The sequence below is a fragment of the Protomyctophum bolini genome (genome assembly GCF_963924005.1).
Source record: "Protomyctophum bolini genome assembly, chromosome: 19".
Lineage (NCBI taxonomy): Eukaryota > Metazoa > Chordata > Actinopteri > Myctophiformes > Myctophidae > Protomyctophum > Protomyctophum bolini.
This window is the reverse complement of record NC_137880.1, coordinates 37,557,763-37,571,766: the sequence shown is the minus strand read 5'-3', so window position 1 is coordinate 37,571,766 and position 14,004 is coordinate 37,557,763. Positions and strand designations below refer to the sequence as shown.

Sequence of the window (14,004 nt, the reverse complement as noted above, 5' to 3'; positions counted from 1 at the left end):
ATAGAGTCAAAAACGAAACCTAAGGTTTTTTGACCCCCAGGGGTTAACTGGGGACAGGGAGGAACTCCTTATATGGTCAGCACACTCTATAGTAGAGAGGATTATCACAACAAAACAAAAAAATAAGTGATATTTGAATTAAGTGAAATCACTTACTCTACCTTTAACGGCCTGTACAAAACAATTTAACCCATTCTGACCCGAGATCAGATTCTAAAAATGTCTTCTATACATCCTGACAGTTTTCTGAAAAAGCTATGTTTCCATGTCAGTCGTTCTTCGATTTTTTTAAAAATAGCAGAGCTACAAGCTCGTAGCTAAAGCATGACATAATGCTAACACAAAAAGGGGTTCCCGCCCAAAATGGGTTTTTAAGACACTATACAAATCAAATGAGTGTTTCAGCATTTTGTTTTGAAGAATATCTTGTGTTATCTATATGTATTATTAGTAGTTTAAAGCTTGCCGTCGCTACGCATCCATCTCAGTCTGAAAGAGGGACATACAGTACAGTGCATCCGATTAAGGACGGTATAAACATGGCCCCCGCGACCCGACTACGGATAAGCGGTTGAAGATGGATGGATGGATGGATGGAACATGGCCTCATGTCTGACTTTGTGTCGTCTGGTTGGTTCTCCTTGGTGGAGGACATGCAGACCCCGTCCGTAATGAGGACGGTAAACATGGCCCCCGCGACCCGACCACGGATAAGCGGTTGAAGATGGACGGATGGATGGATGGATGGAACGTGGCCTCATGTCTGACTTTGTGTCGTCTGGTTGGTTCTCCTTGGTGGAGGACATGCAGACCCCGTCCGTAATGAGGACGGTATAAACATGGCCCCCTGGCGACCCGACTACAGATAAGCGGTTGAAGATGGACAGATGGATGGATGGATGGAACGTGGCCTCATGTCTGACTTTGTGTCGTCTGGTTGGTTCTCCTTGGTGGAGGACATGCAGACCCCGTCCGTAATGAACCTAATCCGTCCGTCATTCGTCCCGAGCCCCGGGAGTTTCAGTCAATAACAATCAGTGTTGGGTGACTGTAATTAAGAACCAGGCATTTCATTGGGAGAAAGTCAGTCGGCGGCGAGGGTGAAGTGGGGGTGGGGGGGGGGTTTGGGTGGATATGTTCTTTGCCCCCCAGCCCCCCCCCCCCCCCCCCGCTACCCTCCACCCAAGGGGGGGGGGGGGGGGGGGGAGAAGGAGGCCAATTAGAAGCACAGGCACGTGTTGCCAGGGCAATAACAGAGGACAGGGAGAGGAGAGAAGAGGAGAGGAGACTCTGAGAAGTCCTCTAAATAAAAGAGAGAGGGACGCAGGGGGGGATGAGGGACATGGTCATTCAGAGAGAGAGAGAGAGAGAGAGAGAGAGAGAGGAGAAGCCCCTTTAACGCGTTTAGACCTGAGGACGATTCTTAAAACAGTTTTCTGAAAAACCTCATGTTTCTATATCAGTGGTATACTCGACATTTTTCATGTCAAGGACCCCCAGAATTATCTGTATTTGGCCAACATTTCAAAATATGTAGTTCCAGAAAGCAAAATATTTGAGTTAAGAACGTTCACTGTGGAAGAATAACATATTCAAAGATTTGCGCCACATTAAAAAAAGAATGCAGATCTACAAGCTCGTAGCGCGGCATTTGGTGCCGCGCTACGAGCTTGTTAGATCTGCTATTTTTCAATAGCTTAAAGTACAACATAATGCTTTTTAAAAACACCAAAAGGGGGTTCCCGTCCCTTATGGTTTAATGGAATGGTAATCAGGGAGGGGGGTCCCGGCCTCCGGGAGAGAGGTGGACAAGGAGAGAGAGGAGGAGAGGATGAGCACGTTGGATAATAGCACGGCATAATAATAATATATCAAAAAAAAATAAGAGAGGTTAAGGAAGGATATTAGAGTGGTTGAAATGTCCTTTGAGGAATAAAGGTGGACAACATAATATACCTGCCCTGATTCACTAAGAGGGTGGACAACATAATATACCAGCCCTGCTTCACTAAGAGGGTGGACAACATAACATACCAGACCTGATTCACTAAGAGGGTGGACAACATAACATATACCAGCCCTGATTCACTAAGAAGGTGGACAACATAACATATACCAGCCCTGATTCACTAAGAGGGTGGACAACATAACATACCAGACCTGATTCACTGAGAGGGTGGACAACATAACATACCAGCCCTGATTCACTAAGAGGGTGGACAACATAACATATACCAGACCTGATTCACTGAGAGGGTGGACAACAAAATATACCAGACCTGATTCACTAAGAGGGTGGACAACAAAATATACCAGACCTGGGGCCTGTTCAAGACTTACTGATACGAGGACTTAAGCTTCTAAAATAAACACTGCTGCTGTAATTAAAGAGAGAACATACTCTCAATAGTGGATAGACTGAATGATTAACTACCCCAAAAATATAGTTTACACTTTAACCAACTCAGCGGTCGGTGCACTGGCTGTTCAGAGGTAACTTTAACCAACTCAGTGGTCGGTGCAGTGGCTGTTCAGAGGTAACTTTAACCAACTCAGTGGTCGGTGCAGTGGCTGTTCAGAGGTAACTTTAACCAACTCAGTGGTCGGTGCAGTGGCTGTTCAGAGGTAACTTTAACCAACTCAGAGGTCGGTGCACTGGCTGTTCAGAGGTAACTTTAACCAACTCAGTGGTCGGTGCACTGGCTGTTCAGAGGTAACTTTAACCAACTCAGAGGTCGGTGCACTGGCTGTTCAGAGGTAACTTTAACCAACTCAGTGGTCGGTGCACTGGCTGTTCAGAGGTAACTTTAACCAACTCAGAGGTCGGTGCACTGGCTGTTCAGAGGTAACTTTAACCAACTCAGAGGTCGGTGCACTGGCTGTTCAGAGGTAACTTTAACCAACTCAGAGGTCGGTGCACTGGCTGTTCAGAGGTAACTTTAACCAACTCAGAGGTCGGTGCACTGGCTGTTCAGAGGTAACTTTAACCAACTCAGAGGTCGGTGCACTGGCTGTTCAGAGGTAACTTTAACCAACTCAGTGGTCGGTGCACTGGCTGTTCAGAGGTAACTTTAACCAACTCAGAGGTCGGTGCACTGGCTGTTCAGAGGTAACTTTAACCAACTCAGTGGTCGGTGCACTGGCTGTTCAGAGGTAACTTTAACCAACTCAGAGGTCGGTGCACTGGCTGTTCAGAGGTAACTTTAACCAACTCAGAGGTCGGTGCACTGGCTGTTCAGAGGTAACTTTAACCAACTCAGTGGTCGGTGCACTGGCTGTTCAGAGGTAACTTTAACCAACTCAGAGGTCGGTGCACTGGCTGTTCAGAGGTAACTTTAACCAACTCAGTGGTCGGTGCACTGGCTGTTCAGAGGTAACTTTAACCAACTCAGAGGTCGGTGCACTGGCTGTTCAGAGGTAACTTTAACCAACTCAGTGGTCGGTGCACTGGCTGTTCAGAGGTAACTTTAACCAACTCAGTGGTCGGTGCACTGGCTGTTCAGAGGTAACTTTAACCAACTCAGTGGTCGGTGCACTGGCAGTTCAGAGGTAACTTTAACCAACTCAGCGGTCGGTGCACTGGCTGTTCAGAGGTAACTTTAACCAACTCAGAGGTCGGTGCACTGGCTGTTCAGAGGTAACTTTAACCAACTCAGAGGTCGGTGCACTGGCTGTTCAGAGGTAACTTTAACCAACTCAGTGGTCGGTGCACTGGCTGTTCAGAGGTAACTTTAACCAACTCAGAGGTCGGTGCACTGGCTGTTCAGAGGTAACTTTAACCAACTCAGCGGTCGGTGCACTGGCTGTTCAGAGGTAACTTTAACCAACTCAGTGGTCGGTGCACTGGCTGTTCAGAGGTAACTTTAACCAACTCAGCGGTCGGTGCACTGGCTGTTCAGAGGTAACTTTAACCAACTCAGTGGTCGGTGCACTGGCTGTTCAGAGGTAACTTTAACCAACTCAGCGGTCGGTGCACTGGCTGTTCAGAGGTAACTTTAACCAACTCAGTGGTCGGTGCACTGGCTGTTCAGAGGTAACTTTAACCAACTCAGCGGTCGGTGCACTGGCTGTTCAGAGGTAACTTTAACCAACTCAGCGGTCGGTGCACTGGCTGTTCAGAGGTAACCAACTCAGCGTTTACATAACATGTTTGGCAGTACAGTTCAGGCTGAGGGTTTAAATAAGTACAGTTCAGGCTGAGGGTTTAAATAAGTACAGTACAGGCTGAGGGTTTAAATAAGTACAGTAGCCTACAGACTAAGGGTTTAATGAATGAGTCATTGAGTGCCTAATGGTTGAGTGGTGCCCAGATGCATCATTCAGCATTCTGGAGTATGGGACAGGAGTCATTGAGTAGCCAATGGTTGAGTGGTGCCCAGATGCATCATTCAGCATTCTGGGGTATGGGACATTAATTGGGATAATTTCCCACACATCATATTTACAGCGGCACGCACTCATAATCTTCACACTGTATTAAGGCATGGCAGCAGTGCTTACTTAGGCATGTAATAGGCCTATGTTACTAATTTACTTACAATATTACTTTTATTTATTCATTTTATTTTAGGAGGAAGTCACTAATGTTGCTCTGGAGAGGGAAGTCTGGAGCACTCTGGTGGAGCTGTTGCCCCCGCGACCTGACTACGGATAAGCGGTGTTTTTACAGAAAATAGCCGATCTACAAGCTCACAACGCGAGCTTGTAGATCGGCTATTTTCAGCATGCAACCAAGCGTAAAATTACTCATACTGGATCTCTTGTCCACTATAGTCCCTTCCTAACATTTTAGTCTAGTTTTTATTTGTCTATGAAATTGTCAGTATATTTAGTCTTAGTTTTAGTCATCGTAGCTTAGTTTCCATTTGTTTTTGTCAGTGAAAATAGGTAGTTGACGAACATTTTTCGTCTTAGTTTTAGTCGACAAAAACAACACTGGGGTGAATGTATGAAAGCAACGGCGTCAACTCAACATTTTGAATAGTTCAAATGGCCAGTCTATACAAGCTCACAACGTGTCAATGTAGATTGGCTAGTTGAACTATTCAAAAATGTTTTTAGAAATAGTAAAATAAGGCAAAGACGTTTAAGGATAAGGGGTTTAGCGGAGCCCATAGTCTCCTATAGCTGGGGGGCACAGGTCAGATACCAGCACATTTAGAAGACATATAAACTAGTCCAGACAGAGGAACGAACCCTCATCATGTACAGTACAGTACTCCTATGAATTATAAGTGTTTGGCGCCGGTTGTGAGAAACATTTTAGAACGAGTGCGATACAAAACAACACAGCGCGGCAGGTTATAAATTTAGTTTACATTGTAAAGGTGGTTCACACTTAACAACAATACATCACTGCAACGCCGGGCGCCAAAGGACCTCAGCGCTCCGCGAGCGACCTTTCAACTTGGCCGGTACCGCTGCCAGAAGAACTATTTTAGAACCGTGTCCTTGGTTTCAGGTTAGACCGACCCAGCTGCAGTGGGCGCTGCATGGGCAGGTAAGGAGAAAGGGTAAAGGGTTGATTTATACTTAGCATGTGGCCACGGTATCGTGCACCGAAAATAGGACGATTTGCAAGTTTATAATGTGGTGCTGGCTGGCGCTGTATACTAGTGCCTCGTGAGCTTGTAGATCTGCCATTTGTGGGTGCGGGACACAGGCCTGGCATTGCCAGACTAATATCACCTACATTTCCAAAAGCGGCGGATAATAAAATAAAAAAACAAGCCTCTCGTGATAAACCTGCCCCATATATATTTACATACTGGTTCCTGATTGGTCCCTCACTACGTCGGAGGGAGTGAAATCCGATCGCGACTGAGCGGTCCCAGACCAAAATCTAGCCGAGTGACAAATGTGTGATTTTTTTGCAATGGGGGGCATATACAGTACATAATTATGTACCCCATATGTAGATATGTATATGTACATATATATGTAAAGGAAAGGAAAGGTACCATGTTTACCCTGCAGGGTAACTGGACTAAGCTCAATAACTTGTTTACAGCCAGGCCCTGCTCATAGAACATTTCATGGTAGAGGTTCAATGCCTTGCTCAAAGGGCACTTCAGTGGTGGTAAATTTAACGTGCCGGTCCGGGGATACGAACTAGCGACCTGCCGATATCAAGACCGCTCCGCAAACCGTTCGGCCACCGCTGCCATATGTACATATACATAGATTAGGTATTAGATACATACATATACATAGATTTGTCTGGTTTCCAGGTAGCCTGAGCTAACGTGTTAAGTTTCTGGTCTATAGGGGCGGGTCGCGGCTGAGATTTGCGCACGCCCTGATTGGATCTCACCGATCTGTCCGTCAGCCCTGGCCACTCCTCTCCCACCTAGTGAAGCGCTATGTCACATCATTTGGAGCGACGCCCACCCGGAAGCGTTGACTCCCACTTCTAGACCAAGGCAGCCAATGCGTTCCTCCAGACTTTCATTTTTCGCGCAGACGAAATTAAAGCCTGGGTATCGAGGCTAGTTTCCAGGCACATAAAACAGTATAAAGTATAAATATATAAGGTAATATATATACCTTGTGAAATACCTTGTATGGTCCTTTTGAAGAAGGCCTTGCAGGCCTCGCAGGACGCCACGCCGTAGTGGTAGCCCGAGGCGATGTCGCCGCACACCAGACACAGCCTCTTGGGGATGGCGTTCAGCATGTACTCGCACTTGATCGGCGAGTGGTCGTTGTCGTTGGCCCCGCCCCCTACGCCCCCGGAACACTCGTCATAGCGCCGCAGGCAGGCGCCGATACCGCCGCCGCCGCCGATACCGCTGCCAACGCCGCCAACCACCAGCATGCCCGGGTTGAACATGGGCGGGGAGTCCAGCGGGTGGTGGTGGTGGTGGTGGTGGTGCGAGCGCCCGTTGTGGCCGCCGCTGTGTGTCGTCGTCGTGCTGCCGTTGTTGTTGTTGCTGTTGTTGTTGTTGTTGACGCTGTTGACGTTGATGTTGACGTAGCCGCCGCTGGCGTCCGATTGGCCGCTGGGGCTGTGGTGGCTGCCGGTGTCGACCAGCGACGAGGACGGGCTGGAGGGCTCGGTCTTGATGTAGGACCCACAGCTGGAGGACAGATGGCGGTCCTCAGAGGGCATCCTGTTCAGCAGCCTGCAGGGAGAACACAGTAATGATCATCCATCTATCTGGAGAGGTGAGAGAGAGAGGACTGGGCCGTGGCTCAGCGGTCCAGAGGCACCTTGGCTGGACCTTGTCAAGGACCCCCAGAATTTTCTCTATTGGGCCACACGGACCCCCCCATCTCAAAATAGGTTGTTCCAGGGACCCCCCCTATAGAAGCAAAGATTTTAGTTAAAAATGTTCGCTCTGAAATATATTATTCAAAGATTTGCACCACATTTTTCACCACATGTGCAAATCGAACTCCCGACTCCCGATCCCGACGGCCTTTACTGCATGTCACCCCCCCCCCCTCCCCCATCTCTCTCCCCCAAAAAATAATAAAGGTGAAAGCCACAAAAAAAGAGTTGAGTTGAATCTTCATTTCGTTTCATTTTAAAACAAAACAAAATGGTTGTTAAGCAATTGACATTGTTTAGTCAACATGGTGATTTATTTTAGCCAAGAAGGTACAGTACTGTATATAGGGCTGAAGCATAAAGCTTATTTTATTAGGCAAACATTCTATGAAAAATAGTGGTTAAATGTTTTTTTCCCCTATATTGAGTATACTGTAGAGTACTTGATGACAGTTTACAGTCACCAACATTCTATCCAGGTGTGAAACAGGATTTTGATTAGTGCATAATATACAAAATAGTGTAGTTAATTTGTCCAAAAAGGAAAACAAGAAGAGAACAAAAGACAATAGAAATAACTTAATAATCAGAGGATAACTTTGGCCAATTTTGTTTTATTAATGTTGCCGTCAGCTTTTCAAGACCACGACTTTTCTATTCTGAAATCATTTTCCTGGCGGTTCGCTTTCCACAACCTCCAAGTTGTTTCAGAGAGAGATTTACAGTGTTGTGATTTATTGCTTCTTCGTTCCTACTTTGATCAGGTTATGTTAATCCATTTTGGGCGGGAACCCCTTTTGGTGTTTCAAGCGTTATATACGTTATACTTTAGCTATTGAAAAAATAGCAGATCTACAAGCTCATAGCGTGCCACCGAGTGGCGCGCTACGAGCTTGTACTGTACCGGTCTGCTATTTTTTGAAAAGTTGTGAAAATGTCTTTGAATATATATATCTCAGAGCGAACATTTTTAACTTAAAATCTTTGCTTCTATAGGGAGTCGCTGGAACAACATATTTTGAGATGGGGGTCCGTGGCCCAATAGAGAACATTCTGGGGGTTCTTGACCAAGGTTGAGCACAACTGACGCATAGAAACATGGGAGTTTTTCAGAAAACTATTAGGATTTAGAAGCCTTTGTTTTAATCGACATCATCAGTCCAAAATGTGTTAAGGACAGGCGGGGACGGAGACGGGACGTGTTTTGGACTGCTAAGTGAAATACTGACTGTCACTGACTACGAGATTCTTTTTCTTATTCCTCTTCTCTCAGGGCGAAATGGGAACTAACGACCGTGTCAACAGAAGACCCCCACCCGCATACCGTACGTCTTGCAAACGGTGCTCAGCGATTGGTCCAATGCCAGCTGCAAATGAATGAGTGAAACTCCAGAAGGGCCCGTTAATCCATTCTGCACGGGAACATCCTTTAGGTGTTTTAAAAGCATTATGTTTATTATTATACTTTATAGCCGTTGAAAAATAGCTAGATCTACAAGCTCATAGCGCGGCACTCGGTGCTGCGCTACGAGCTTGTATAGGTCTGCTATTTTGTTTTAAATCGTGAAAATGTGCCTCAAATCTTTGAATATATATATATTGTTACAGAGTGAACGTTTTTATTTTTACTTCTGGAGGGAGGTCCCCTGAACATCATATTTTCAGATGGGGGGGTCCGGCGGCCAATTACATATAATTCTCGGGGGGTCCTTGACATGAAATAGTTTGAAAACCACACCGACACATATAAGAAACATGGGGCTTTATCAGACAGAAAACGGTCAGCATTTTAGAAAGCACTGGTATAGAATCCTCTCTGAGGTCTCAGTGTGTTAATGGACAGAGAGGTGTTACACTCAGCATATGCAGAAGATGACAGGGTGATACACCCCCGATCCATAGTCCCGGTCCCGCCCGGTGCTGATCGGGTTACGGACGCATTTAAGTGAGAGGTTGGATGGGGTAATGAGGGGGGGCGGGGGGGGGGGGGGGGGGGGGGGGGTAGTGACAGCATGTCATAATAACCCATTTTGACCTGGGAACGATTCTGCAAATGTCTTCTAAATCCTGACTGTTTTCTTGAAAAAGCTATGTTTTTTTCTATGTCAGTCGTTCTTTCAAACACTTTCATGTCACTTTTCACGATTCTTCAAAAAATAGCAGACCTACAAGCTCGTAGCGCGCCACTCGGTGGCTATGAGCTTGTAGATCTGCTATTTTTCAATAGCTAAAGCATAACATGATGCTATAACACCAAAAGGGGTTTCCGCCCAAAATGGGATAACAGAAAAAAACAACACGTAATGACGTGAGGGACAATATGATGTAAATTTTCCCTTCATTGTCAACAGCGTTTACAAAACAAACATTGAACTAAAGACAAACATTAAACCTTATGTGTATATTAGGAGGGGCTATAGTGCCCCCTAAAAAGGAGGGGGCCCCCTCAGGGGGAAGGGTCTATAATTGCACCTGTCAACGAAGTACACTGTATTTAGGGTCTAAGAAGTTATTCAATTCTACTATTTAGTTTGTGTTATAAACATTACTTCCTTCACCCAAATAAAGCCCTCAGCGTTTGTTTATGCATTTGTAACGCTGAGCGTATAAAATAAATGTATAAATGTAAACCAATTTGTTTAAGAATTAACAAAGAATTTGACGTTTTACCTTAAATATAAATAAACATTGCCTTTGTAATTGTAATTGACACTATGGGTTGTTGTTGTTATATGTACGGAAGGCAACACAATACAAATCCTCTTTTTTGTGACAATAACCTGAACAATATGACGTGAATTAATTAATATTTAAACTAACAGAATTAGAGTTAAAACCACTGTCGTCGTCTGTCTGTCTGTCACAGCTGGTGCTGATGTTGCACAGTTTATAGGGTCTACGTGGCTGTGAATTGTATAAACGCATAATATAAGTGTGTCGAGGACATCTGGAATATACACTAAGTTATACATTTAAGGAGATGAGGTTTGACCTGTGGACTGATATGAGGGAAGGGTCTTCCTATTGTGTCATGTGTTCAGACCCACCTTCTCTCCCTGAGGGAGAGGATGAGGGTATTTTAAGCTGAAGTGTGACTGAATTGTGCTGAGTCAGTACTGCATGGTGTTCCACTGCAACGCTTGAATGCTGTCTCCGTATTCAAATACTAAATTATAATACTTTGAAACTCTTAATTGTGTCCGTCTCATTATGTTGTTTAACTGTGTTATAAGTGCTCTCCAAAAGATGATATAACACGTGCATATACGGTACAGTACAGTACAGTACAGTACCAGGCTTTCCCTACATAACCCACACACACACACACACACACACACACACACACACACACACACACACACACACACACACACACACACACACACACACACACACACACACACACACACACACACACACACACACACACACACACACACACACACACACACACACACACACACACACACACACACACACACACACACACACACACATACACCCTTCTTGTTTGTCCCTCTTTTGATTTTTATTTCTAGTTTTTAACCTTTTAAACCTTTTAAATAGTTTTCTAATAAATATGTCTGTACTTCTTTCTGTGAAGCGACTTTGGGTATCCAGAAAAGCGCTATATAAATCGTATATATTAGTATTATTACAGTACAGTACAGTACAGTACAGTACAGCACAGCACAGTACAGTACAGTACACATACAGAACCATGAAGACGTCGAACGGGCCCCAGACAACATGAAACCTGTTTTTAAACTGCTTGGGGGGGGGGGGGTGGGGGGGGGGAGGGAGGAGATAGCCCCCCTCCTCCTACTCCTCCTGGGTCCAGATCAGATCTATTGATCCCCTCACGATGCTTCCTTCCTGTTTCAGACGAGGCACGAGGAAATAAACCCTCCTCTTTTACGGGTCCCAGACACTCCTTATGCATATTTAATCACTCTGGGACTGTTAACACAGTTTCAGATGGAGCGATACCACGTTATGTTGGAGGCTTTGCTTCAGTATTATTCAGGTTATTGCTGCGGTTATAACCTATTCTGGGCGGGCCGGGAACCGCCTTTTTGGTATTAAACTTTAAAGCTATTGAAAAATAGAAAGATCTACAAGCTCATAGCGCGGCACCGAGTGCCCCGCACTACGAGCTTGTAGATCTGCTTTTTTTTTTTTTTTAATCGTGAAAATGTGTGCCGCAAATCTTTGAATATATATATATTCTTTCAGAGTGAACGTTTTTAACTCAAATCTTTGCTACTGGGGGGGGGGTCACTGGAACAACATATTTTCAGATGGGGATTGGTGGCCAAATACATATATTTTTGGGGGTCCTTGACATGACAATGTTTGAGAACGACTGACATATTAGAAACATGGGGTTTTTCAGAAAACTGTCAGGATTTATAGAAGGCATTAAGTAGAATCGTCCTCATGTCTAAATGGGTTAATAAAAGATTTAGTTAAAATCTCGTCAGTAGTCAACTTGCACCAATAGTCAATTGGGAAGGTGTACCCCCCCCCCCCCCCTCATTGGAGGGAATTGGAGAGAGAGGCACGGTAACAGTTAATACATCATTGTGTGATTCCATGTCTGCAGCCCGATATGGGGGGTTCCCTGTGGAATAGTACACTGTGGGCATATGTATAATACAAAAAAAGTAGTTCATTCCACACTTAGCGCGGCGGCAATAACGCCTGGGAGATGTTTTTTTTTTTTTGGTTAGGGTTTTTTTTTAATGGAAATTTTTAATGATGTCCTTTTCAAATCTGTCGAAATAAAATAATGGCATGAACCAAACCAATTCTCGCGGAACAGAAATAGCCCCCATAGTTTCATAATTTGGTTTCCCCTATTATTAACCCATTTTACGCGGGAACCCCTTTCGGTGTTAGCATCATGTCGTGCTTTAGCTATTGAAAAATAGCAGATCTACAAGCTCATAGCGCGCCACCGAGTGGCGCGCTATGAGCTTGTAAGTCTGCTATTTTTTGAAAAATCGAAGAGCGACTGACAGAGTAGAAGACATTTTTAGAATCTGATCTCAGGTCAGAATGAAAACTGTCAGGATGTAGAAGACATTTTTAGAATCTGATCTCAGGTCAGAATGAAAACTGTCAGGATGTAGAAGACATTTTTTGAATCTGATCTCAGGTCAGAATGGGTTAAGAAAAAAAGGCACATTTTCTTTTTCCTGGGTGCATTCCTTTCCTTCCACCCCTCCCACTATAACTACCTTCCCCCCCAACCAACCAACCGACCCCTCCCTCCCTCCCTGACGACGTAGACATCGCACTGCGCCTCGTGTCTCTAGCGGGGCAGCGCTACGTAGCTCACACACACAGAAGAGAACCGGGGCGGGCCGACCGGGGCGGACACGGCCAAACCGCTTCGGACAGAACGTGAAGGTCAACCTGTTCTTTGAGGTCCATGCGATGCAGCAGTGTCACGCACACATAGACATCAAAGGGGGGGCTTGGTCATCATTCCCTATCTGCCCTTTTATTATACCCGTCTGTAAAACAACTGCCCTTTTTCCACGACCACAAATACAGCGTTTATATATATATGAAAGAAATGCAAATGCCCTGTAGCTCCTCTCCTCTCCTCTACAATTCTCTCCTCTCCTCTCCTCTCCTCTCCTCTCCTCTACCATCCTCTCCTCTCCTCTCCTCTCCTCTCCTCTCCTCTCCTCTCCTCTCCTCTCCTCTCCTCTCCTCTCCTCTCCTCTCCTCTCCTCTACCATCCTCTCCTCTCCTCTCCTCTCCTCTACCATCCTCTCCTCTCCTCTCCTCTCCTCTCCTCTCCTCTCCTCTCCTCTCCTCTCCTCTCCTCTTGCTGGAAGGCAAGGCTAGCATTCAGAAGAATAGCTTTTTTTTCTACCCGAAGTCTCCTGAACTTGAACGCAGCATTTTGCGTTGAACAAATGTGTTTAGAAACCCATCATGTCGTACACACACCGACCGCATCTCCACTAGCTAAAAGAGTGCTGGGTTGCACCCCGAAAAAAGTGCCCTCTCTTACGGGTATTTCAGGCCCTGCCTCTCTACACACACTGAGCGTGCCTCCAGTGTGTGTGTTGCGCCGTGGGCCCGCTCCGGTCCTCTCACAACACTCTGAAGGAGATTGTCTAGACGCTGTGCCACGCAGCTGAAGACGTGCAGGACCTCCACAATGGAGATAAACGTGACCGAGTCACCGCCGGGACAGTAGCCTCGGAAACACAGACCTTTTATTTACAGGGACAGTAGCCTCGGAAACACAGACCTTTTATTTACAGGGACAGTAGCCTCGGAAACAAACCCAGACGGTTTATTTACCACCCCATGCTCAGTGACCGCTGCAGGCTTTTCCTTTTCTTTATAACCGAAGTGCAATGCGTGTGAAAATGAGCCGCCAGAGCAGTGTGTATACCACAGTGTGTGTGTGCGTGCATGCTCGTGTGTGTGTTTGTGTGTGTGTGCGCTCGTGTGTGTGTTTGTGTGTGTGTGTGTGTGTGTGTGCGTGCACACTGCACACATACGGTAGTCATGCATGGCAGTGTTGCAGATCTCCTGTTCAACTGCATAAATCCTGAATCTGTCAACCTCCTCTCGCTAAAGTCTCTAAACCATGAAAGACGCTCCAGACTCACTAAATGTTCGCACTACAATATACTGTAGTATGCATACTGTACACATACATGTGTACTGTAATGTACTATTATGTGTATGTAACAAAAAAA

The 14,004-nt window shown here is 45.6% G+C and overlaps 1 protein-coding gene across 1 annotated transcript in view; it reads right to left on the bottom strand.

Annotated features, from left to right (window-relative positions):
* LOC308334707 (steroid hormone receptor ERR2-like) overlaps nucleotides 1-14,004 on the bottom strand; it is a gene marked incomplete at its 3' end in the record, with an annotated part of 73,326 nt that overhangs the window by 43,080 nt on the left and 16,242 nt on the right. The window contains exon 2 of the mRNA XM_080791511.1: nucleotides 6,559-7,124. Coding sequence (XP_080647637.1) covers nucleotides 6,559-7,124 — 566 coding nt within the window. The remainder of the gene's footprint in view (nucleotides 1-6,558; nucleotides 7,125-14,004) is intronic.